General features: G+C 41.4%; 1 protein-coding gene and 1 long non-coding RNA gene across 6 annotated transcripts in view; one reads left to right on the top strand and one right to left on the bottom strand.

The window, feature by feature from the left end:
* The window catches only part of SPTB (spectrin beta, erythrocytic), a 148,062-nt gene that overhangs the window by 33,176 nt on the left and 87,674 nt on the right, over nt 1–27,212 (top strand). For 4 of the 5 annotated variants that reach the window (XM_072985362.2, XM_072985359.2, XM_072985364.2 and 1 more), the window contains exon 2: nt 19,188–19,385. In XM_072985362.2, coding sequence (XP_072841463.2) covers nt 19,238–19,385 — 148 coding nt within the window. In that variant the 5' untranslated portion in view covers nt 19,188–19,237. Of the gene's footprint in view, nt 1–9,690; nt 9,826–19,187; nt 19,386–27,212 lie in introns of those variants that run through there. The other variant, XM_072985361.2, reaches the window with a different exon arrangement.
* LOC144586003 (uncharacterized) lies at nt 23,018–24,096 on the bottom strand. Its single transcript, XR_013540675.1, has 2 exons — nt 23,978–24,096; nt 23,018–23,251 (listed from the first exon to the last, which is right to left on the bottom strand). It is a non-coding gene; the product is annotated as an uncharacterized LOC144586003 (long non-coding RNA).

Below are 27,212 nucleotides of genomic sequence, written 5' to 3'. Positions count from 1 at the left end.
AGGGAACCATGAATGCCAACGTGTACTGTGACATACTGAAGCAGAGCATGATCCCCTCCGGAGACTGGGCCGCAGGGCAGTATTCCAACATGATAATGACCCCAAACACACCTCCAAAATGACCACTGCCTTGCTGAGGAAGCTGAGGGTAAAGATGATTGACTGGCCAAGCACGTCTCCAGACCTTAATCCTATTGAGCATCTGTGGGGCATCCTGAAATGGGAGGTGCACAAGGCCTCTAACATCCACTAGCTCTGTGATGTTGTCATGGAGGAGTGGAAGAGGACTCCAGTGGCAACCTGTGAAGCTCTGGTGAACTCTGTGCCCAAGAGGGTTAAGGCAGTGCTGGAAAATAATGGTCGCCGTACAAAATATTAGCACTTTGTGGTATAGGAAATTGAGTTCACTGAGAGGAAAGAAGTTCATAATAGCTGTTCCCATGTTAGATGCATTCCATCCATGTCCCCATAATTGTAAGACAGGGGTATAACGAAGTACTCAGTCACAATACACTATCGCAAGCTCCATTCACAAAGGGATATTGCAGCTTGTCTGCTATTTTCTGGTTCCATGTGGCACATGTGCTTTTTTTATCCCTTCCAGAAATGGGATGAAAATGTATTGAATACTGAATATTTCATGGTTTATCCCTTCCACCTGTTTACAATCCTATTGTGTGAATGTCTGCATTTGTGTCCTATAGATTTTCATAGTTTACCAGTCCACTATGAATGGAGGAAATTAGAGGAATACCTTTTGAGCAAACCTGCTATTCTTACTATTGTTGGTTCCCCGGTTAGTGTAAGGGAACAGTGGATTTCTGCTTCTTTTAAAACAAATACCGAGGCCCTCTGGGAGAGTTACATTCTGCATTCTTAAAATTCACATACTTGGCCACAGTGTATTCTATGTTTCCTGTTTTGAACTCAGCAAAAATATTCTTCTGCAGTTTGAAGTGTGTCTGCTAAAGGAATACTGTATGTGCCTATGGTTGAATGAAGTTATCCCTTTGTGCAACATGCATTAGCAAGTAAAGTGCTCACGGATGAAAGAATGCAGCAGAGATTAAAGCCTATTATCAGGATGCCACATGATGCCAGAGTTCTAAATTTGCATCGTCTGTAAACAGTTACTAACAAATTTCTTTGGTGCAGAAATTGCAATGCAAAATTCTTGAGCTAGGGAAGTTGGATTCTTCCTTGACTTTAAGGCTGAATTGTTTCTGCTTTTTCAAGTCTATTAAGAGTGGTTTATAGAAGAAGTCTGTATTACATTTAAGTTAGAGAAGTCTGTAGGATATTTCTAAAAGAGAATTAAATGACTAAAATTTGTCATATTAGCCCTTGAATTTATGTAACTTACAGACTTTCTATTTATTTTCCTTTTATTTTTTCAGTACATTTAAATCTTAAAGGAGAGCATGAAATATCTAGAAATTAACAGCAATCTTAGTAAGAGAAATGACAAAATATTATATATTATTTTATTGACAAACTCATTTCTTATTAAAAGCTAGTCATTGGATTCTCATTACAAAATTAAAATATACCAATAATTTCAAGGTAAGTGCTGTTGTAATTGCTTTGTATTTAGTATCTCCGCATTAGTAATATTTTGAAAATGAAATCTAATCAGTTAAAGAAGTTGCATTAATAGAGTTTTACTCTGCTTACACACACACACACACACACACACACACACACACACACACACACACACACACACACACACACACACACACACACACACACACACACACACACACACACACACACACACACACACACACAGACAGAGAGAGAAAGAGAGAGAGAGAATTAGATATGGTAGGTTTGTCTCCATCCCTCAAGTGGGACATATTCCCTCCCTTTTCCTGTGCTCTTCTCTGCCCCCTTCCCTTAAAAAAATTGTGTGGGTACATCAGTGTGTTGGCAAAACACCCTTGCTGGTCACGTACTGATCTGGCCATTTCTTCCTATTTCAATGCTTTGTTATCCTTTATGGAGGAGAACTCGCAGCACACTGCAGTGGCAGTCAAAAGACAGTAGGGAGACTGATGCTCCGTATTTGACAAAAGTATACCAACGCACCGACATGCCCATTTGAAAATGAATTTTAAGGGAGTTGAACAACAGCAAGTGAGGGAGCTGGGACAGCATACCAGATACATAGGAAATGAATCGGTTTTGAAGTACACACGCAATGAGATGTTGGTTGTACTGTGTGATGAAGAGCCTCGTGGCGCAGTGGTTAAAACGCTGCAGCTAAAACTGTGCTCACGACCTGGGGTTCAAATCCCAGGTAGCCGGCTCAAGGTTGACTCAGCCTTCCATCCTTCCGAGGTCAGTAAAATGAGTACCCAGCTTGCTGGGGGGGCAATGTGTAGCCTGTATAATTAAATTGTAAACCACCTGGAGAGTGCTTGTAGCGCTATGGGGCGGTATATAAGTAAAAAAAAAATAGCATGAAGAGATAGCAAAAGAACAAAAGGGTCGAAATTCACGAGGAGTAACTCAGAAACATTTTGTTGGTGTGACCGCAGGTTAGACATCCAATGTGTAAACAAAGCCCTGCTAATTCTCAACTGACCAGTTATGAGAGAAAAGTAAGTTAGGCTGTGACTGCTTGGTCAAATATCAGAGAATTCTCTCTGCTTCTAAAATGGGTTAATTCAAAGTATTATTTACTGACCATATTACACAAAGACTGATCCAATTTGCTCCAGTCCTTTTTGTTCCCAGTTTTCTTCTCTTTGCTGTTGGAGTGCCTCTGCTTTTTCAAGGAGGAATTATTAAAATGGACTTTTTCCTATGTGGTTAGTTGTGATACATGCTTGTAAAGACTGGAAAGAATATGTCTATGGATGATGGTTTGGTGGCGTAGCCAGTTGGGGAGTGATGTTCAGAACCGGAAGAATACACCCCTGCATTCTTTCCTGTCCCCTAATTGGCCTCTGAATTTAAAAAAAATCTTACATAAAAGAGATTAGTGCTAGATCAACCTACACCTTATCACTGGTTCCTCATTATTTTCCACATTTACACTCCATAAAAGGATTGGCAGAGGTGGGACCAGAGAAGGAAGAGGACTAGTTCAGAAAGGCCATGATAGGTTGTGGGTACATAGAGGCAAAACTGTGGACAAGTACAGGATGTGAAATCATTACAATCTCTTTTAATGTGTTTTGTGAAACTAAAGTTATTATGAACCTTGTCTTACAATATTTGGAGAATGTGCTAATTTATAAGACTCTCAAGACTTCGTAAAACCTTTCCATTTTTAAAATCTTAATTTACATATACCATTTATTTAGTTGATTCAGAAATTTATTTTAGAGGGTTTGCTTTACATAGTCTACTTGAATATTCCTTGCACTGTATCATTACAGTTTAGACTGTAGCTATTAATCTTAATACACCAGCTTCTGGTCAGTAGTTCCTGATTAGACATTTTCATAAGGTATGTGTGCACCAGTGAGATAGCATAGTAACACAACTGTGCTGACTAACAGATAAAGTACTGTATTGCACATTATTCTGTGTTTTTTTTCTGTAACAGCAACAGAGGTGTGCTTTGTATATTCTGCTAGTAAAAATTGGTTTGTCACACAACCTCTTGACTGTGGTTGCTTTTTTATTTTGAAAGTTCTCATCCATCAGAATTGCCCCTAGATTCTTTGTTTTTGTTGTATCTGTTAAGGGTATTAGAACTAAAATTGGAAAAAGAAACTGCATGATTCAAAAATACAAAACTGGCATTTCATAGTTCAGGACCAGAAAGGCTTGTTATCTGAACATAAAGGTTTAATCTTCAAGATCCAGTCTGTAAGATCCAGTCTGTTAATTTTACTTGCAGTTGGAATCACTTGCACTTAAGTCAGTCATAAATAACTGTTCATGTTGATTTCAGTGGGACATAAGAACAGCCAACTTAGGTTGGATCCAGCCCATTCATCTGGAAATAAATCACACTGAATATAGTGAAACTTTCTTTTAACAAGATATGCATAGGATTATGCCACTTGTTTCTGTTCATGCCATAAGAAGAAAATAGAATTTCCCTTGTATATATTATTTTAACGAAAGTTATCAGAGCAAGACTTAAAAGCATTTCCTTGTTTGAAAACACATACATATATGTGTTCAAATAAATGCTTTTAAGTTTGACTTGGTAATTTCCTTAAACGGACATACTGTGTATATATATATATATATGGAGCCTCATATCGTAGTGATTAAACTGTACAGCGTCTAGTGTGGCTGAGAAGGCCAATTCGAGAGTGACAATCCCTTCTACACTGAAGACAAATACAATCTGTACCCCGTCTAGCTCCCTGATTTTGCTGCTTTCGTGACTGCCTCTTTGCCTCAGCCTGCTGGTCAAGGGTCTCTTCAAATTGGGAGAGACTGTGATGCACCGCCTGCTTCCAGGCTGAATGCTCAGATGTCAGGTTTTCCCATCTGTTGAGGTCCATTTTCATGGCCTTCAGATCCCGTTTGCAGATATCCTTGTATTGCAGCTGTGGTCTCCCTCGGGGGCAATTTCCCTGCACTAATTATCCATACAGGAGATCCTTTGGAATCCAACCATCAGGCATTCTCACAACATGCCTAAGTGAACATAGATGCAGCTGTTTCAGTAATGTAAACATGCTAAAAATTCCAGCTCAATCTATTTGGAACTTTGTCCTGCCGGGTGATACCAAAAATCCGTTGGAGACAATGCATATGGAACGTGCTCAGCTTCCTCTCCTGCCGTTCACAAAGGGTCCAGGATTCATTGCAGTACAGGAGTGTGCTCAGGACACAGGCTCTATAGACCTGGATCGTGATATATGCTGTCAGCTTCTTATTAAGCCATACTCTCTTTGTGAGTCTTGAGAACATGGTCGCTTTGCCAATGCGTTTATGCAGCTTGACATCTAGAGAGAGAGTGTCAGAGATTGTTGAGCCAAGGTACACAAATTCATGAACAACCTCCAATTCTTGTGTGGAGATGGTAATAGAGGGAGGTGAGTCCACACCCTAGCCCATGACTTGTGTTTTCTTCAGGCTGATTGTTAGTCCAAAGTCTTGGCAGACCTTGCTAAAACAATTCATGAGTTGTTGGAGGTCTTCAGCAGAGTGGGCAACAATGGCTGCATCATCAGCGAAGAGGAAGTCCTGCATGCATTTCAGTTGGACTTTGGTCTTTGCTCTCAATCTAGAAAGATTAAAGAGCTTTCCATCTGATCTAGTCCAGAGATAGACACCTTCTGTTGCAGTTCCAAAGGCCTGCTTCAGCATGACAGCAAAAAAGATCCCAAACAGGGTCGGCACGAGGACACAGCCCTGTTTCCCTCCGCTTCGGATGTCAAAGGGATCTGATGTTGAGCCATCAAAAACTACAGTGCCCTTCATTCCCTCATGAAAAGAACCTGATGATGTTAAGGAGCCAAGGTGGACATCCAATCTTGGGAAGTATTTTAAAAAGGCTATCCCTGCTAACCAAGTCAAAGGCCTTTGTGAGATCTATGAAGGCTATAAAGAGTGGCTGTCATTGTTCCCTGCATTTTTCCTGCAACTGTCTGAGGGAGAATACCATGTCAGCGGTGGATCTATTAGCTCGAAATCCACACTGTGATTCTGGATAGACTCTGTCTGCATGCACCTGGAGCCTCTTCAGCACAACACGGGCAAGCAGCTTCCCTACAACACTGAGAAGAGAGATGCCATGGTAGTTATTGCAGTCGCCTCTGTCTCCTTTGGTCTTGTACAATGTGACTATGTTTGCATCCTTCATGTCCTGTGGTACTCCACCTTCGCTCCAGCAAAGACAAAAGACTTCATACAGTTCAGTGGCGATGGTCTCTTTACAGCACTTCAGCACCTAGGGATGTTATCCTTTCCAGGTGCCTTGCTGGAGGCAAGGGAATCCAAGGCCGCTTTTATTTCTGCTAAAGTTGGTTCACTGTCCAACTCTTCCAAGACAGGCAGGCACTCAACTTTATTTAATGCTTCTTTGGTTACTACATTCTCTGTGGAATATAGGTCTGAGTAGTCCTGCACCCAGCATCTGCTGTGCTCGATCCTGGATGATCACACCTATAGCAGACTTCAAGGGAGTAGATTTCTTCTGTATTGGACCTAAAGCCTGCTTGATACTGTCATACTTTCCTTTGATGTTACCTGTGTCCGCTGCTATCAGTATCTGAGAGCAGAGCTGAAGCCAATAATTGTTGGCACATCTCCTGGCAGCCTGTTGGACTTGGCTACGAGCAGCTCGAAGAGCCTGCAAGTTGTTCTCGCTAGGGCACACTTTGTATGCTGCTAGAGCTCTCCTTTTATCCCTAGTGGCTGGACCTTCTACCTAGAAAACCCTCTAGCTAGACCCTCTACCTAGAAAACCTTGAAAAGGGTTGCTATAAGTCAGAATTTATTTGACGGCACACAATTATATATATTTTCTATATTAGGAGCCTTATGGTACAGTGGTTAAACTGTTGCACTGCAGCCAAAATTGTGCTCACTACTCGCAGTTCAATCCCAGGTAGCCGGCTCAAGGTTGACTCAGCCTTCTGTCCTTCTGAGGTTGGTAAAATGAGTACCCAGCTCACTGGGAGGCAGTGTGTAGCCTGCATAATTAACTTGTAAACCACCTAGAGAGTCCTCTAAGTGCTATGGGGCCGTATATAAGCAGCATGCTTTGCTCAAATCAACTTCAAATTCGTGATGTGAAAATAATAGAATTACAGCACTGAACATCTTACCAGTGTCTCTCCTCCTCCACAGGGGATCAGCATTTTTCAGGAGAGAGCTATTTTTTAAAAAATCAAAAATGTGTTTAATACATATAAATATATATGAATATTTGTTTCATGTGCCATGTTTATTAATTTCAACCCAAAGAATTAGTCTTCCATGGTGCCAGTAGAGCTGCCCTCCAATGGAGGAGGCCAGGTCTACTCACAACCCAGGTAGATCATCTATTCATCTGAATGCCTCTGCTGCTGCCACCATCTCCTCTAGGCCACAGACTTAATCTACTGAACTTTGGGTAGACATGCCCTCTGCTGCCTCAGCAAACCTCAGTATAGTAATCACCTTTTCTTCACTCCTCCCTCACGGACTGGTCTATTGGCTGTGTCTCCAGCAGAAAACTGTGGTTATCCCAGAGGACTGCTCTGACTCTGTTGTTTCCTGTGGTGGAGCATCCACAAATTAAATAAATAAATAAATCACCAGGAGGGCTAGGCCAATCATGGAAGGCTTATTTGGGACACCTTTGCTGCAAGTGACCAGGGAAGGGGCTTGCCCTCTAAATTTGGTGTCCTGCGTCAAAGCCCTGATTCCCCTCCCCTAGTTATGGCTCTTCCTTAGCCTTGCTGCCTTCTTTAGACACTACACACACAAACGAAAAAAATATTCTGGGATGTTTTAATACCCTGAGATACATTGGAATATGTTGGAATTTGAATTGTGATATTAAAATGTATGTGAAATTACTTTTATGTCATTTTAAAAGGATTTTAATAACATACAGTTTGGTCCTTCTAAATTTGAAGTGTGGCAGAAGAAAAGTTACTTGCTTTTTAAAACTGTGTTCTAAAGATTGTGTCTCTGTGTATATGCAAATACCGCTACCTATGTACTCTTAATATTTAACATACTTTTGCAGTTTTAAAAATGGACATCAGCCTTCCTGCGGATTAAACAGCATTCTTTTATTAATTTGTTTCAATTATTCTTCATTAAGAGATAGCAAGACCACTGTGAACTTTGCTGTATTTAGCAAAGTAATGTCTGTTGTTGTTAATGAAAGTAGAATAAATCTGATGAGGCTGATGCATTTCACAAGTTTTACTGAACATATTTCAAAAGAGAAATAACAAATAGAAGATGTTTGCACATGTCTAGTGTTATCCTTTTGTTACTGTGATTACATAATGTAATCTTGCACATTGATATCAATGCATGTATAATTGACATAAACAGGATTAGCTTGTTAGTATTGGTGCATTAAGAAAAGGAAATAGGATTGTGACTGGAAAAGAAATCTTCTATTTTCCGTACTAGGTCTTATGTATGGAATGTAGCTCCTCCCAAGCAGCCTGAGAGGAAAGTCCATGTGCATCACTTGGCAAAGTGACTGAGAATCTTGGCTTATCTTCTGATTACAAGAGCCTGATCTGAAACAATGAATGTGGTTGCATCTTAAAGTACTGTCCAGTTTATAACATTCTGGATTATACTCGGCATGGAAATAAACTATTAACATATTATCACTAAGGGAATCATCTGAAGGTTACCATAACTGGTGTGATCCATTGGTGTGATATACACTGCTTGATCTCCTATGATTCCCATTGGGTAACTTAGGTGTTCTTGGACTAGAAATCCCAGCCAGCACAGCTAGTGGTGAAGGTTTCTGGGAATTGCAGTCCAAGAAAACCTGGATTAACCAAGGCTGGGAACCATTGTCTTCTACAAATGAGTTTGTTTTTGTGCAGGCTCCACATTTTTTTCATAGTGGTTAGCTATAAGATTGCACCCTTCATACTTTTTGGAATAGGCATTTCCCTTGCTCCTCTTAGCTAGGACCTTGGTGAGCTGTAGGGATTTATTCATATAAGGTAATACTGTATAAAGTATTCAGACTGTAATCTGTTAGACAGAATGGCAACACAGGAGAGTACAATGAGAGGATGAAAAGAAGAACTCTTCTGCCCACATTTGGTACCTCGTGCCTGATTTGAATGACCCGTTACTTTGGCACAGAGTGCAGTTTACAATAATGTGCTGTTAAGACCTGTGTGCTGTTATTATGACACATGTAACAAGGAAAGTATTGTGCTGGCATCTGTTTTTTCCAGACACCTGAGTCTGGTGATGAAGTGCTGATTTTCTTTAGCAAAATTTGTTGCAAAGATGGCCTTGAAGCATTTTCACATAGTATTAGCTAAATGTTCTCTAGGGAAACAGTAGCCACTGAATGCAGGAACTTTTGGCAGGATCTGTAAACAAAACACAGAATAAGTTACCATAAGAAATGCCCTGCAGAATTCTCTTCTCTGTAGTGAAACAGATTAAGAGAAGACCAGTTCTCAGAACAAACCAATTTAAAATGTTGCCTTAACCTTCCTGAGATGCCTCTGTACTTCAATGAAATTTTCTTTTCCCAATCTCTGAGTTTTGTATTACAATTAGAGTCTTTTTACATATTTAATTTTACATATGCAGAAAGGGAGGCCATCATATTGCAGTTTTATTAGCAATGTCTCATTTGTTGCTAGCAACTATGATGTAGACTTTCTAACTCAAACTTGATGCAGTACATGAAAACTTTGAATTTTGGCAGAGGAGGTCAAAATGAAAATTACTATTGAATCTCGAAAGTGGCTGTGGACAAGTTACCATGTTGTGGTCTAACCTACCTCACTGGGTTGTTGTCACGATACATAGGGTAGCAATTGTACATGACTTCACACACTAAGAGATAATGTGGAAATTAATAGTGATTCCCAGTTGCTTTCCATGCTTTATGCTAAAGATACACACTGGGACTGCAGGAGAGAACTTGATACTCTTAGAGCTGTTTTGAAATGACAGCTGCTTCCAGACAGTTTTAGATATATGTGCATACGCTTACTATCTATATCTTTCAAATGACCTGCACTGGCATGCGTGTGTTTCCCCCACCCTCTATCATGCCAGAGTGCTGAGACAAGGAGAGGGAGACTTGGCAGTTGCCATTCATTGTTACTACTTTAACTCTAGCATATGGAGCTGGGGATTCCTTGCAACTCACACACATCTTCCGCTAATCCTGGGCTGAACAGATCTCTGGTAAGCAGCTTTTTTTGGATAGTTTATTTATGAGTGTGTTTGAATTGTAGTTTTCCCAATCATTCCTATTATAGTCCTGTTCAGTGAGGGTGATAATAACTGTATCAGGTCTACATACACCTTGTAAATACTTTGCTTCAGGCAGCACACTTCAATACTTACGGCATGCCACTCTCTATTTAAAACCCTGTCTTATTTGAAAAGAACAAAGCAAAGTATATTAGGTACTTGTAGATGGAGTTTTTCTGTCTTAAATAATAGAAATACAGTAATTGTCTGCAATTATGCTATTTTCAAATTTTGTTAGCAGAACTTTCTTTTTAAGTCAGATTCCTGGCAGGATTTCTGCTGCTTAATTTGCTTCTGATTTCCTAATTCAGAAGTGATGAAATGAAAGACAAAGTGCCTGTAAAGGACATGGGCAAAAAGTGAAATAATGTAGGTAGTAAAAAAATCTGTAGTAGCAGTGCCTGTGCCTGTTTGCATTACAGTGTGCCTGTCTCATAATAGGGGCGAGACAGCTGCATTGCACAAATCCTTCATGTCAGTCATAATGTAGTAACATTCCAGTGGAAGCACATCTTATGTCCAGTCAACACATGGCATATGTGCTATCCAAAAAAACTGAACATGTTCAAACAAGAATATGTTTGCTTTTCTGTAGAGCAGCTGTTTCCTGCACCTGCACCTGAGACCACGTGGTTTGAGTTTTCTTAAGTGAAGCCATGAAATGTGAGAACCCAGTGGCAAACTACACAATGGTCATTCACAAATTCAGATTGGAAAACTAGAAAGTGTGTACATAATTTTTAGAGCTGTTAAACTCTTCATGATCTAAGTGGAACAACTGTGAGAACAGAAAGCATTGCTAAGTTCAGAGGCATAAAACTACAAAAAAAAATTGAGGATTGTCTTATGATTTTATACTCTGGTGCTTCACTTGTAGCAAACTGAAGGCGGGAATGGCTCCCTTCTATACACATCCACTATTATTTATTTATTTATTTATTTATTTATTTATTTATTTATTTATTTATTTATTTATTTATTTATTTATATCCTGCCTATCTGATCAACAGACTACTCTAGGCGGCTTACAACAGGGATAAAACAATAGGTAATGCAACTTATATAAAAACATATTCAACAATTAGATCGAACGTAAGGAGGGAAAAAAGAGAGGAATCAGAAATTGGCTGGGGGGGGGGAAGGCCTGCCGGAACAGCAATGTTTTTAGTTGTGGTTCCTTTAGTTGTTGTTTTTGTTTTTATTAGTTTTTTCCCCTCCCCGTCCATACATTTTTCCTTTTCAACCTGATTTTGTTAAAGATTTTTTTTAAAGTTCCTTTGAGTGTTTATGATTCTAGTGCTGTAAGGGCAAATAGAGGCAAGAGTCATTGGATCTAGAATGAAGATGTACCGTATATGTGTCAATTTCCTTGAAACATTTTTTGTAACTGTCTGCCTAAATAAAATGAATGCAAACCATACAGTGCAGGAAGCATCTCGATGCACATTGTCCTTCCTCATGCAAACAGTTAGTCAAGAAATATTCCTATCACTGCCAGCACATGGAGATAGCTGGGTGGGGTTAGATGAAAGTCCAGAGCATGCATTAAAAGCCTAGATAGTTCAACTTTTCAAACGTAAGGAGTTATGTCTCAAGATGAGTGTGGCTCAAACAGTTTAGAGAGAACTTATTTGCCAGGCATCTAGCATACTTAAACTCATAATCTTCTTGTTTCGCTTTATAGGTTTTTTAGAGTTTAGTGTCTTTGTAACAGGAATCCATGTTCTCATTCTACTTCCATCTCTGTTAAACAGGTTTTGCAGTGATTTTGGTATAGTTTGAAAAATGTGGTGGACCATAGGTAGTAATGGAACAGAGAGATGCCTGAGAGGTCTAGTGTTACTGTATACATCTTCTAACATGTATACCATACATGCCATACAAAGTTATCTTTATAGAAAGCATTAACATATCTTTTAAATGAATCCCACTCTATCTGGATTTGCTAGTCGTACTCTCCAACAAATGTCCATGATAGTCACTCACTCCCAAGGTTACAGAAATAAAGGGATGTAAGTGAATGATGACCAGCTACTTAGATAAAGGAGAAAGGGTTAACACCTGAGGACACCAATCCAGATTCTGGAAAATGCCTGTTAATGGCAGTAGCGGAGAATAAATATTGGAAGACTGAAAGTGGAGCACAGAAGGGGAACAATATATTTATTGTAGTTTTATATTTGAAAGAAACAATGGTAAACATTACATTAACTAACCCCTTTTACAGTGTGGATAAATGTGTGTATAATTCAAGTGGTGAGTCTGCTGTTGAAGAATACTTTCCACAGTTTGAATACATCCTCCCTGTCCTGAACTGAAGGAAAATCTGTTATTCCAGTCTTCAGTATAAATTCAGCAGCACTGATTTGGCCATCCAACTAGCAGGTGCCAGACAAATGTTTGCAAACAAATGTTTGAACAGAAAAATATGCAAGGTATCTGAAAACAAAAACAAAACAGGCATACCTTGCAAGGTTTTAAGGATAACAACATGGCTAAAAATTCCCCAAGGGTACTAACTACCAAGAAGCTTCAGCATTCGCTAGCATTATTGACATATTTCCTTTAATCTGAGCTCTGAATCCAGTTCTCATACTACTCTGGAGGAAAGCTATAGAGTAGCCCCCTTTCTCCTCTCATACTAGGCAAGTGTCTGTTTTGGCCTGCATTCCAACCTTGCTCATTTCCTGTTCGGAGCTAATGGTAAGCTCCAGTTTCAGTAATCAGGAAAGCAGTGACAGTACCCAGAAATATCTTGAACACTTCGGTATCCTCTGATGAACGGGAATGTTGGAGCTGGAAAGGTATTATTAGAATAGTGTTTGACACGGCAGTTGGAGAAGGTAGTGTGCTTTTTATTCGACAATTTTGTGCCCAGGCAAATGACTTCAAATAACTTGTAGATTTGTGCACAGGAAGGAAAAAAAATACAGGTTGGAGCAAATGAAAATGAGACGAAGAAAAAGTGTGAACAAGCATAGGTCATGGATGTGGCTGTTACAGAGGATTATGTACTGTATAGTATAGAATACAGTATTTGTTATAAATACCGAATAAATCTCAAAAGAGGGAGTTTTTTACCTGGTTCACTCAGTGAAATAGAAAATCTCCACTTTAGGGATCATGGCATAGAAAAGTGATTATTTTTCACAAAGAGGGAATATCTCACCAGTACAGAGAAGATGGCAGCTTACATTTAACCACTAGAATTACATTAGTCTGGACAATATTCTATGCTCATACATCTGTTTAGTGTTCACAATCTCTTACCAGACTACTTTGTGGTATAGAAAAAATTGTCATAGTAAATGCTGTGTTTTATTCTTTAAAATAGTTTTGTGGCATACACTTTGATAAATGTTTCCATTTGAAAGTTAAGTGGGGAATCCCCAAAAATCCTGTATTACTTGAGACAATACTTTACGTCTAGCATGAATGCCTCTGTGACATCAGGAATCAGCTCACATCTTCCTTTGGCACACCCATTTGTATGTGCATACCTGTCATTGCCACCAACTGCCATTGAGCTGCTGAGCTGTTTTAAGTTTCTGATTAGCAAATAGTTCTCATTTCAGTCACACTGAATGTTCAGAGGGGTTCTAGTTAAAAGGAAGTAACTCGGTATGTACTGGACTTAATATAGGAATAATCCATGGAACAGTAGGCACAGACTATCATAGATCCAACCCCTATCTAACTTCCCCCTTTCTGTCTTTTCTCAAGGAATTCATTAAATTTCTGTATTATAATATGTATAGCTGGTTGGGTAGCTATGTGGATTAGGTATTTGGCTGTGAGAAGGTTGGGAGTTTGCTTCCCCATTGTGCCTCCAGGGAGAAGAGCCAGCCTGTGTGGCCTTGGGCAAGCTGCACAGTCTCAGGATGCCCTCAGAAGAAGGGAAGGGTAAACCACTTCTCTCTACCTGGAAAACCCTGGAAAGGGTTGTCATAAGTCAGAATTGGCTTGATGGCACTCAATGATGGTGGTGGTGGTGATGTGTATACCATTCTATAGGCTTTGGAGAACTTGCCTTTGTTATAAGATCTGTGAAGTATGGAAGTGATTGTCAGACACATTACATCATCTACTTAGAATCCTTTTAAGCCTTTTTCTGGTGGTTGTTATGAACTTGTGAAAGAGAAATTTAATTTTTTTTCATAGAATGTACTGCATTTGGGAAAGCCATTTTACCTTCTCATTCCTGTGCAGAAGTATCTTTTTTAGTAATTGTAAAAATGTCCTTCTCTTTTGTTCAGTTCTTTCTTTATTTGTGCATTTGTTATACATATTTCTCCTTTTACAATGTGCTAGTACAATCTCTTTCATTTTCTTTCTGTCCCCTTGACTGAAACAAACATAGTTGGAAGAAAACTGTCAGTTTCATCCATATAAATTTCCATATGTTTGCTCACTTTGTGGTGGTTCCTTTAATGGTTTCCCCACTCATGGTGCTGAAAGAAACTGAAAAAGTTGAAGAAAACCTAAGCCTATTTCATTAGCATGTCTTCTCTTCAAATTGTTTTGCATATTCACAGTAGCACTGGTGCATCTAATAATAGTATTAAAAATTAAATACAAAAAGCTTGAGTAGTATTGGTGAAAAGACAAAGCTTTCCTCACAATTGTTTGTTTCACCTGGGAGTACCAGAGAATACATGCATGTCACTCATGTAGGCCATGTAAACAGAAAGGAGCTACAAGGAGCAAGCATCAGACTTCGAAAGTAGAATGAGAGCAGAAAGAAGAAAATGTAGGGGAAAGTCTCAAAACTTACCTATTCTTTTCTACCCTGATGCATTCCTAAAGTAACAACAGAGATCCCAAAACTGTTTTTAGGTGGTGGCTCAAGCCTTGAGGTTGCTTAAAACTGATAGGTAGGCTGTTAATTCTACCTGTCTGCAAGATGATTTTTTTAAACATCTGCTTCGTGGCGCAGTGGTTAAACTGCTGTACTGCGGCTAAAACTGTGCTCACGACCTGGGGTTCAAATCCCAGGTAGCCGGCTCAAGGTTGACTCAGCCTTCTATCCTTCCGAGGTCGGTAAAATGAGTACCCAGCTCACTGGGGGGGCAATGTGTAGCCTGCATAATTAACTTGTAAACCGCCCAGAGAGTGCTTGAAGCGCTATGGGGCGGTATATAAGCAGCACGCTTTGCTTTGCTTTGCTTTGCTTATTTAATGAACTAAATAAATAATACATCTTAAAATAATACGTACATAATGGCTATAACTGAAAGTGGCAATTTTCTGATAAAGGCTCTCTCTTTCCTCCATCTTGAGGACTTCAGAGGCTCACCTACACAGAGTCTTAGTTCAATGCTGCATGATTATTTCAAGGGAAATTCAGCCTAGTCTTAGTGGGGGTGGGTGGGGGGAGACTGAAGCCCCTCTGCCCTGCTGTTCTGGTATCCTTGTCCAACTGTTTGGTTTACAATCCTACACTGAATCCTCTTTCTTGTTATGTGTCATCAAGTTGCACCCAGCTTATAGTGACACTATGAATTAGTGATCTCTAGAAAATCCTATTGTCACAGCCTTGCTCAACTCTTGTGGTCTCAAGACTGTGTCTTCCTTTAATCAGTCCATCCCTCATTTGGCCTTATACATTTTCTGTTTGCTTCAGCTCTCATCAATATGAATGTGTTTTCCATGGAGTCTTGTGTTCTTATGATGGACCCAAAATACAATAGCCTTAGTTTAGTCATTCTTTGCTTTTAGGGAGAGTTCAGACTTGATTTGATGTAGCACCCTGCTTATTTGTCTTTCTGGTGGTCCAAGATATTGGCAAAGCTCTCTCCAACACCACATTTCACATGAGTCAGATTTTTGCTGCTGGCTTTCCTTACTGTACAACTTCCACTTTCATTCATTGTAAAAGTGAATACAACAGTATAGATTTTCTTTACTGTGGTCTCCAGCGACACATCCTCACACTTGAGGATCTTGAAGATCTTTTCTACTTCTTCATAGGTGCCTGCCTGAGTCTCAGTCTTCTTCTGAAATCATGGTTCCAGTCTCCATTTGGATTGATAATTGAACTATATAAAGTCTTTAAAAATGTTAATTGTCAACATTAAAGTTGACAATTAACATTGACAACATTTCATTGTCAACATTAAAGTACTCCTGTAGTTGTGGTTTTTGTCTTAATATTCAGCTGCAGTCGTGCTTTCACATTTTTTTCTTTTACTTAAGAGTTGTTTCAAGTCACTTCTGCTTTTTACCACTAATATGGTATCATCTGAATATTTTAAATTATTGATATTTTCTACCACAAAATTTCATTCCTACTGTATTCAAATTTACTCCTCCTTCATCTGAGTCTTCTTTACTGGAAAGATTTTTAAACCAGCATTACTATTACAGTACAACTACTTGCTACTGAAATACTGTTTTTTTCCTTGATGGCTGAAATCCAGTAGTAAGTTGCAGTGGACCTACTCTAGTTGCAACCTACTACTGGATTCCAGCCATTATTGTTGTTGTCTTGGCATTAATTACACATTTGTATATTGATGCAAAGAAGGGCATAAAACAAAAATGTGATTGGCTGATTTCTAACCATGACTAATTGGTCCAGTTAGTTAGATGTGCATAATACTAATTGTCACTGCAATTAGTATATTCTGAGCATAAAGTGAAAGGTTAGTATTATTTTCTTAATTCATTTCAAAGAGAGTTAGGAGTGCTTCACATTCCCTGGACTGACCTTTTTAAGATATACTGCTTCTAGCAGGGGCCTTTGCAGAAAACAGGAACCAACATGTAATTGATCAGATTCTTAGCAGACTTATTGGCCCAGGAGAGCTAAACACAGAATCATGGCAAAGAGTCTGTTTAAGCTGTTAATAAGGATTTAGTGACTCAAACAATTTAGTAAGTGCTCATCTGATTGGTGATTGCTGACAGCATAACCAAGAAGTCCTCCAGGGGCAACTGCATTTTCAGCAAAATACACATTCCAAACTGAGCAGGAAAAAGTCTTCTTTGGCTTTCCTGTGAGATTAAGTTTCCTCATTTGTTTGTATGCTACCCAGATATCCAGCAAATGATGGGACAGACCTAGACTGGGAGATGGAATATTTTTTTAAAAAATGGAACACTACTGTTTTCTGTACCCCTAATATGTGTGAAGGGACGTGGTGGCGCTGCGGGCTAAACCGCAGAAGCCTGTGCTGCAGGGTCAGAAGACCAGCAGTCATAAGATCGAATCCACGTGACGGAGTGAGCGCCCGTCACTTGTCCCAGCTCCCGCCAACCTAGCGGTTCGAAAGCATGTAAATGCAAGTAGATTAATAGGGACCAGCTCGGTGGGAAGGTAACAGCGTTCTGTGACTAAGTCGCACTGGCCATTTGACCATGGAAGATTGTCTTTGGACAAAACGCTGGCTCTATGGCTTGGAAATGGGGATGAGCACCACCCCCTAGAGTCGAACACAACTGGACAAAAAAATTGTCAAGGGGAACATTTACCTTTACCTTTAATATGTGTGAGGTCTGCTCCAAGTGAAATCTGATAACTGTTATGTACATCATCTAATAGAGCTTCATTTGAATGTCTTCAGATCTCCCCCCCCCCATTACATCTCAAGACATCATGCAGACAACTTCAAAATTGTCAGGTTTTCTTTTCTTCTTCTTCCTTTCTGGACCCCCGTCCCAACTTTTTTCATCTTACCTAATACACAGACGTCAGACTATTTTAGATGACCTAGTTAGGATATTACCTTAATGTTGATTTTGAATTTTCTCTCATGGTTATGCCTGCTTCTTGTGTAGCAAATAGAGCTTGTCTTTATTTCCACTGCTACCTGCTACTCTGATCCAGTATTGTTCATGGTATCAATCATTCCAAGTTCCACTGAGCAAAGCCATCCTATACTTAGAAAGGTATTGTGTATTGTACTGCAAGGATAGCTCAGTTGCAGCTCCGCTGTTACAGGATATCAGAATCCCTAGATCTGTTCCATGTGTGCCCTTGTTATCCCTATAATATGAGCTGCTATGACGAGGATTTATGTATCGTGGATGTCTATTCCCTCAGAACTTTTCAGTTCAATTGGAAATATATAATCAGGAACATTTTGCCCATCTCAGCTGGTCAGAGTTTTAAAGCAGGTATTTTTTGCATGTACCTTTCAGATAGTGCCTCTGTTTGAGTGTAATGCCAGCATCCTAGAAGTAGATAGTGATCCAGTCCCTGAAAAAAGGAGGGAGTCTAGAAGTCCGTAACTATTGCTCATTGTCAAACATCTTTTTATGTGTAATGTGTTTTAGGGTACAACTACAGGAAGAGTGTGAAGTGATCTGCTGTGAAGCTGTACATGTGAAACTAGAGTAGGTTGATTGAATTAATGAGGATTTGGTGAATCTTCTGTAAATTCTAGTAATTTAATGTGCTTATTCTTATTGTGACTTACTACTGGATATCAGCCACTCTGTTAGTTAATTCTAACTTGCTGCTTTATTGAAAAGTCAATGGTTGTCATGATTCATACATGACTTGACACCTCCTCAAAAAAGAGAGAAAGCATGAATGTTCAGGAGCAGGGAAGATCCCAGTATTGCACACTTCCTTTGGCTTCTTTCACTCTTCTTCATTGTGCTTATTATCTTTCTTCTTTTGACAATGACAGTGTCTGCTGCCCTGTGTCAGGGGTCTCTGCATCTTTTAATGCAACAAAAGTGTTCCATAATGCTATGCATGTTTATAATGAAGTCTACCGAAAAGTAACTTAAATTCTATGCCAGAGATTGAATATTTCTGGTGATGGTAGGGAGAATCTCATCATTCTTGCAACTATGGTCAGAATAGGACTTTGCATCTTGATTTGTTTATCTGTGCTCACTTTAGTAGCATGATTGAAAATTCAGTTAACCCTCCTGGTCTTTGGTTAGTTTCACCACATAGTTTAATTTCATTTCTGGATAGCATATTTTATGCTTCTTACCTCTGAGACTCACCTTACATTACTTCTCAGCTGCCTGAAAGCTCCAAAGAAAGGCAAACTTTGCTAAGGGAAATGTACGGTAATCTTCCTGTAAGTTATATCCCCACCTACTGGGCACAGTTAATTTTGATGCATTCACCACCTGGTGCTGACTGCTGCAGTATTTCATAACATGCAAGAGCCAGGAATTAGAAAAACATATGAATGACAGTTGTGGCTGGCGGAATCTTTGTATTGTTTTAGGATTACTTGCTCTTGGTCATGTCTATGTGCATGTACACACACTTTGTTAGTAGACCTGCTTTTATAGAAGAGATAATACTTTGGTTTACTTCCCTTCAGGGTCCTTTATATGTCATCTAAAGCAAGAACAGCAGCAAAACTCCCAGAACATGACATCAGCTACTGATTTTGACCATTTGGAGATTCAGCAGCAGTACAGCCGGATCAATGCTCGCTGGGATGCCTCTGATGATGAGCTGGACAATGACAACAGTTCTGCCAGGCTCTTCGAGAGATCCCGCATCAAAGCTCTGGCAGGTACACATTGCATTCGCTCTTGGAGATATTTCTTTGTATACTGATTTTTAAACTTTCTCCCTTCTTTGAGCCAATAGCACTGTCTAGTGGAAGGCCTTTTATTCAGCTCTTCCTTTGCTTTTCTAAAATCAGCCTAAGAGCTGTGTTGCATTAGAGGACACCTGCACAACTTGTGGCTTATCAAGCAAAAAACAGGTCACCAGCCTTGGATTATAGCTCACTAATTGCTTTTTTGTAGTCCCAGGCAGGCAGGAAAAACAAGAATTTTACTGTCTTTGCTGGCTGTTGATAGCACCTGGTAGGCTGCATTTGGTATGATGGATCACAAGGTACAGGCCTGATTTAGATACTAAGGTATTATGTTAGGTGATAGTTGTCTGCTTTGTCTTTTATCTCTCAGTTTTCTTTTGGAAATGAAGGACAAGGGTGTGTAACTTAAGTTTGCAGTTTTATAGAAAACAATAACTTGATTTGCAACACTGTGTTTCAGTTTAAAGGTGAGAAAAGTATTTCTCAGTGTTCTGAGATTAAAGCAGATAAAGCCTTTTAGCAAACTTGAGTGGATAGGGGCAGGAGTAGGTAAGAGAAATGGCTTATACTTCCCTGCTGAGCTTTGTTACTGCCAGCATGGCAGAGCTTTATGTAAAACTGAGTATGATTAGACACAATAAATATGAATTTGTGCTTAGGGCAAAGAAAGGCCTTTGGTATCCTTTGAAAAAGGAGCAACTAGACTTAAGTAGGAAACCCACCCAGACAGTTCCATTGGTGAGTCTACATGTTTCCTTGCTTAAATGGTGGAAAGTATATGGTCCTTCAGATATTGTCAGAGTACAACTCCCATCCCCATTAGCTGTGTTGGCTAGAGCTGATAGGAGTTGCAGTCCAACAACATCTTATTTTATTCCTGCTGTAACAGCAAGGGCAGAAAAGGACTGGAACTATCTATTTGACTTTTGGATGAAAGCTGAGAACTTTCCTTTATTATTTCTGCATTGAATCATAATTTTTAGTGAAAAACTCTCTTCAGTCCTGATATTGAACACTACATTTTAACTACTACAAATTGAACCTAATTGTTAACTTGCTTAGTTATAATGCTTTCTAACTTAAGATCCCTGGAAATTGTTGATGTGTAAAGTGGAGAAGATGCTTTAAGTGAAGCTCAGTTTCTCAGCACTGAACTCAACCATCTGAATTGGGCCCTACAGGCAAATGGCTACTCCAAAAATGAAATCACAAGAGCCATCAAACCAAGAAAACAACACCAAACTGAAGAAGAAAAACAGCCACCCACAAATAAGGCATTTCTGCTATACATCAAAGGGGTCACGGACCGCATGGGGAAACTTTTGAAAAACACAGCCTACAAACAGTATTCAAGCCCACCACAAAAATACAACAAATGTTACAGTCAGAAGGGACCCCCTCACCACTGCAGGAGTATAGTGGATACCTTGCAATTGTGGCCAGGTATATATTGGAACCACAAAATGAAGTATCCACACCAGAATCAAAGAACATGAGAGACACTGCAGACTAAAACAACAGCAAAAAAAACGGCAGTAGCTGAACATGCCCTAAAACAAGTTGGACATGAAATTCTATTTCAAAATACTGAAATACTGGAGAACACCAGCAATCACTACATTAGACTGCACAGGAAAGCCATTGAAGTCCACAAACATCAGCAGAACTTCAACAAGAAAGAAGAAAGTTTGAAACTCAGCAAAACTTGGCTCCCAGCACTGAAAAACACAGCATGCAAAAGGTCAATGAACTCTACCCAGCCACAAGGACTGGTGATTACTACACACAATATACCAGCTGACACCCATCAATCACAGTGACAGATAATCTCTCCTCCCATCATACCAATACACCCACAACAAAGACACAGTGATCACCATAATCACTATCTCCTGAAAAGGACAAAAGCTGATCTCACAGCCATAAATACTCAACTCCCAAACAAATTGCACCAGAGCACAGAGTGCTGTCCTCTGAAGTTGCTGGCCACAGAGACTGGTGAAACATTAGGAAGAACAACTTTGAGAACATGGCCAAAGAGCCTGAAAAACCCACAACAACCATTAGATCCCGGCCGTGAAAGCCTTCGCGAATACTTTAAGTGATTCTCAACATTTCCACTCTTGAGTTTGTTTATTTTACTTGGTCTCTAAAAGCCTAAAAAGGCGGCACAATGGCCATAAAGTAGGTGTCAAGCAAGACTTATTGGTAAGAACTTTCTAATCCTATCCTGCTACCACCAGAAATGCTCAGTTCTTAGTAGCTCTGCTGCATCTTACTAGACAGGGGCACCCCAAAAAGGGGCCTTTGAAGATTATATTGATTTCTGGGTAGTTGCATATAGAAATAAGTAATCTTTCAGTTAAACTGGTCCGAGAACTTGAAAGGTCATGTCTCGGACTTTGATTTGGTCTCAGAATGGGACTTAGAAGCCAACACTGATGAGAAAACCATCCCATTTAATAGCCATATTCTGGACTAACTAAGTTTCCAGACATCTCCCCCTGTCCCCAGAGCGGCCATATCAGCAGCACATTGTAGTAATCCAAGTGGAAGTTTACTGGAGAGCATGGACCAGCAGTTGTCTGTACAGATAGGGTTGCAGCTGAAATATTAAACTAAGACAATAAATCTTGATCTCAGCCAGAGAGGGCTCTTACACCTCCGCTGAGAATTCTGAATTAAGAAGCAATCTCAGAATTGCAGAATCTGTCCTTTTGGAGACCGCAACCAATCCATTTCTGCACCCAGGTACTGGTGTTGCCGAACCATTATTTCTGCTGGGTTCAATAATAAAGAGAAAAAGTGCTGGATATTATCTACATATTGCTGACACTTCCTTGGTGACCTCATGTAGTGGTTTCTAGCAGATATTGAACATCATTAGAGTCAGAATGAACCATGCAAGACCACAGAGCAGAAATGCCCAGGTGAACAGTAATTTCCTAGTACCACCTTCTGGAATCAATCATAGAAACAGCAACAGAACTATTGCAAAACAATCCAGCCAAAATGCATCCTAGCTAATGCCCCAGAAGAATGTCATGGTCAAAGATACCAAGAATAGCTGAAGGTTCTGAGGAAATCAACATGGTCTCACATGGTTCTCCTCTCTTAAAAGTAATACTACAGGATGACTAATATAATGTCTGTCCCCATACCAGGGCTGAAACAAAATTGTAATGGATCTAAAAGATGAGTTTCTTCTGGAATTGCCAGCTGGCACCACCTGTCCAAGAAGGGGAAAAGTTAACCAAGGCCTCTGTCCTTTGATAGCAACTCGAACAATCTTCATCCAAGATTGACCATTATATTGGCTATTAGTCTCCATTTATAATAAAATATTTTATCTATATTTAGTCAGTAATCCCTTAAAGCCATGTGGCCAAAAGAAAAGCTAGGTATTGCTGCAGAAGCCCAGGAAGGAGAATGAGATGTTTGTGCAGTTAATTGCAATGATTGCAATGACAACTGACCACTTGTTTAAGGGTAACCTGGTAGAATTGATTACAGATCACATAATCTTCATGCAGGAACTCTTAAAGCCCTTTGTAATCCAGTAGGACACTGAGAAACCAAGTTCAGGGACAGTTCAACAGATCTTGTTCTTTCCTTAAGGGTTTTTATTCATTTTCAATAAGGGTAAGGGTTGGGGTGTGGGTACAAGGGAATAAGGAAGGAATTGATAAGAGTGGTTATAGCCTGTGAATTTGGACCTATATCTTCAAATGTCAGTAATACTTAGCAGAAGCCTTTGTTCTTTGTCGTGGCCTCTGTGAATGCACATGAAAGGGTGAAGTCCGCGCCTGCGTCGCACTCTCCGGAACATTCTAGAGCTTAGGAAAAAACAGAATAATTAAGAGTTGCCCCTACAGTGCATGCTCCGCCCACCCGAATCCTCAGTTCCATTTTACCGCCTTTGTGATTGGAACTACCTGCTAGAGCTCTTGCTGTTTATCGTCGTTCTTTGGCTTGTTTTGACTACTCTACTTCTCTGTTGCCCCTTGGACCCAGATCGTCGCTGGACTACGCTTTTACTTTTCTGCTTTTTTGGCTGACCTCAGTTTCCCTATCGGGCACGTTTTCGCTTTGCCCTTGCTACTGTTTTGGACCTCAGGCTGTTAGACTTCGGACTGTTTACTTTCCTCTTTGGCTCACTGATTTGGACTGGCACTGTGAGTTCTCCCCCCCACCCCCGTGGTTCGATTTATGTCCCCCTCAGGCCCCTTTAGAAAGTGCACCTCCCGTAGTCACAAACTACCCTTTTCAGATGACCACGAGCTGTGTTTGTTTTGTCTGGGGAAGGGGCATTTGCCCCAATCTTGCAAGGTCTGCAAGAAATTTACGAGAGTGACACTTAGAGCGCGCCAGCAAAGTTTAAGGCTTTTTCTTTGGGACGCTACCCTTTCCGCCACTCAGCCTAGTGCTATGGAGACGTCCCCACCTCACTCTGTAGCTTCTCGAGCTGATGAATTAACCAAGTCCCTCCCTGCCCAGCCTCCCTCCAAGTCCTGGAGATTGACAAAAAAACCCGTCGTCATCGACTTCGAGAGCAGCCTTACCACCGGTCGATGTGTTAGAAACCTCCGCTCCCGGCACGTCTAGGGACACTCCCACCCCTAAGTCATCTTCCAGGGCGGTGAAATCCTCGGCTGCAGAGTCCTCTAAAAGAAAGAAAGACAAGCCGCCCATGAGGACAAGGAAAGATAAGGCGACTAAGGGGGGAGATCGCCTTTGCCCAGTCACATCCATCCCCACTTCACCCCCTTCCCTGATCTTGGAAGAGGGCGTGGAATCGCAGGGCACTTCTCTCAATGCTTTGGGCTCTTTACCACCTTGGCAAACTTCCATGGTGGCAGGAATACGAAGCTGTTTGCCTAGCCCTGACCCGCTAGATGAGGTGCCAATATCTAGCGCTGGTTCTGCCCCTCATAGCCCTGCTTCTGCCAGGCGGGCGTCCTCGATGCATTCCCACTCTCGCTCGCCGAGTCCTGCTTTGCCACCTAAGAAGCCGGCGAAGACAAAACACTCCTCCCCCTCTCGACCCCACCGCCTGCGCAGGGAGATTGTGATTCTACCCCGAGCTTCCCGATGCTGGGACAGGAACTACTGAGGGGGGTCCTATGTTATTGACCTTGACTGCCCTCGTCGATGCCGAGGGAGAGACACAGATTCTAACTCCCCCTCAGATGACGATGCCTATCGTTCCCACAAGAGAGTGCGCTATATATACCCTTCTTCCTCTTCTTCATCTATTTCTCCCCCACCATGGGGTCGAGGGAAGCCCCTGTCTGATCCGCCTGCCCATTCTCAGCCATCCAAACACCACAAGCACAAGCATACGCATGGCCATGCGCCAAAGCTGCCTAAACAACCTAGTGCAGAGGGACACACATCTGCCCCTATTCAAACATCTTCGCGACATGGCGAATCCTCTACACTACATGGGAAAAGACCTTGCCTTTCGTCACCTCCACCCTCCTTACCAGAGGAAATATTTTCATCTGCAGAATCAGCAGCCCCCCTTTCTGCACCTCTGCAGGAATCGGATGATGAATCCAATGCTGGTGCCCCATCAGAACCAGGCACTTCTGACATCCATACTCCCTCCTCCACTGAGGACTACTCATCATACGTGCAAATGATATCTCGCATGGCTAAGGCTCTCAAATTGGAAATTGAGAAGTCCCCACCATCTACGGAGGACCTTGCGTTTGGGATTGTTGATAAAGACAAAGCACCTCCCTTGAGCATTGTGCTCGTCCTGTCCTTGTTGGCCACAGTTAAAGAGTCCTGGTCCACCCCGGCCGCTTCAACCCAAGTCACCCGGAGGGTAGAAAATTATTATAAGACGCATGGGGAGGATGCTGCTTTCTTAACTAAGCATCCGGTCCCCAATTCCATCATTGTCCAGTCTAACCAATCTAAGTCCTCTTCCAAAGCCCAGGTTACCCCTACCAATAGGGAGGGGGAGAAAGCTGGATGTTTTGGACAGAAAGATGTACTCCTTCACTACTTTCCTCATTAGAGTGGCGAACTATCAGGCAGCCATGGCTGCTTACCAACATCAGCTCTGGGAGAGAGTTTTATCTGCCCTCCAACAGGCTCCAGAGGACACTAGACCCCTTCTCCTCAACACCTTTGAAAAGGCAACTAATGTGGCAAAGCATCAGCTGTTGGCCTCCCGTCACTTGGCCGACATTGCATCCAAGACTATGACATCTTCCATCATTCTACGTCGCCATGCTTGGCTTCGCTCCTCTGGCATCAACGAGGACGCCAAAAATCGTATTGAAGCCCTCCCCTTCTACGCCACTGGGGTGTTCAATGACAAGACGGATGAATCCATGGAGAGCTTCCACAAGATGAAAAAGACTGCAAAATCCTATACTATACACCAACAGCCACGGTTTCAACCCTACCAATGGCGCAAACCTTACAGTACCCAGCAATACTCACCTTCCACATCTCAAACTTACCGGTCTTTCAAGCAACAGCCACAAAGCAGGTTCCCTTCTGCTGCGATAGCTTCTACTTCCTTCCGCTCCTCAGCTCACAGGCAGAAATGTCAAACCTACCGTCCACCTGCCAAGAAATCACAACATTATCTTTGACTACACCCCCTATCCCCACACCAACCCCCCTTCCCCACCCGTCTGGTACTGTTCCTTCAGAACTGGTTGAACATCCAACAGACAAGTGGGTTCTGGACATTATCCAGTCCGGTTATCGTCTGGAGTTCACGGAACTACCCCCGCTAGGCCACATAAAGCCCACAACATTCGATCCCGACCTCCAATTGGAAATTCGCAATCTCCTCCAAAAACATGTTGTTCAAGTAGTCCCCCATGACCAAGCTGCCAACGGGTTCTACTCCAGGTATTTCGCAGTTCCCAAAAAGGACGGCAGTATACGACCAATACTGGATCTACGCACACTAAACTCTTACTTCCTCACAAGGAGGTTTCGCATGGTCACAATCGAAAGCATACTACACCTGTTGCGTCGAGGAGACTGGTTTACCGTTATAGACCTCCAGGACGGCTATTTTCATGTTTCTATTCATCCTCAACATCGAAAATATCTGCGTTTTTATTTTCTCGACACTACTTATCAGTTTTGCGCCCACCCCTTCGGGTTGTCCACCGCACCCCGCATGTTTACAAAGTGCATGGCCCTGGTTGCGGCTTTTCTCCACCTGCACAGCGTGAATGTTTATCCTTACATAGACGACTGGCTCGTGGTGGCCGATTCTCCACAAACCGCTGTCCGCAGCACTACCTTTGTTCTCAAGACTCTTCACAATCTCGGACTTCAAGTAAATGCGTCCAAATCCCGTCTTCAACCATCCCAGATCACAAATTACATCGGTACCTCCATCAATTCCATCATGGCACACATTACTCTTCCTTCGCAGCGTATCCTCAAGATCCGCTGCGCCATCAGTCACTTTCGTCCTCTTTGCACAGTCTCCGCTCATCATGTGCAACATCTCCTGGGCTTGATGGCCTCCACCACTGCAGCACTTCAGCATGCATGCTTGAAAATGAGGTCCCTCCAGGCCTGGTTCTTGTGCCTCTTCGATGTCCTTTGGCAGCAACTTCAGTGGTGGACCTTTGCCCCCCACCTCCTCTTCGGTCGTCCCTTCTGTCCACTTCAGCTCACGGTGCAAGTGACGACAGACGCCAGCCCTACCGGCTGGGGAGCGCACTGCCAAGCACACAGCATTCATGCCCTCTGGTCGCCCAAAGAACAACGGCTTCACATCAACCACTGGGAAATGTGGGCAGTAATAAA

This window comes from Pogona vitticeps, chromosome 1 (assembly GCF_051106095.1).
Source record: "Pogona vitticeps strain Pit_001003342236 chromosome 1, PviZW2.1, whole genome shotgun sequence".
Lineage (NCBI taxonomy): Eukaryota > Metazoa > Chordata > Lepidosauria > Squamata > Agamidae > Pogona > Pogona vitticeps.
This window is presented reverse-complemented; position numbering and strand designations above follow the sequence as displayed.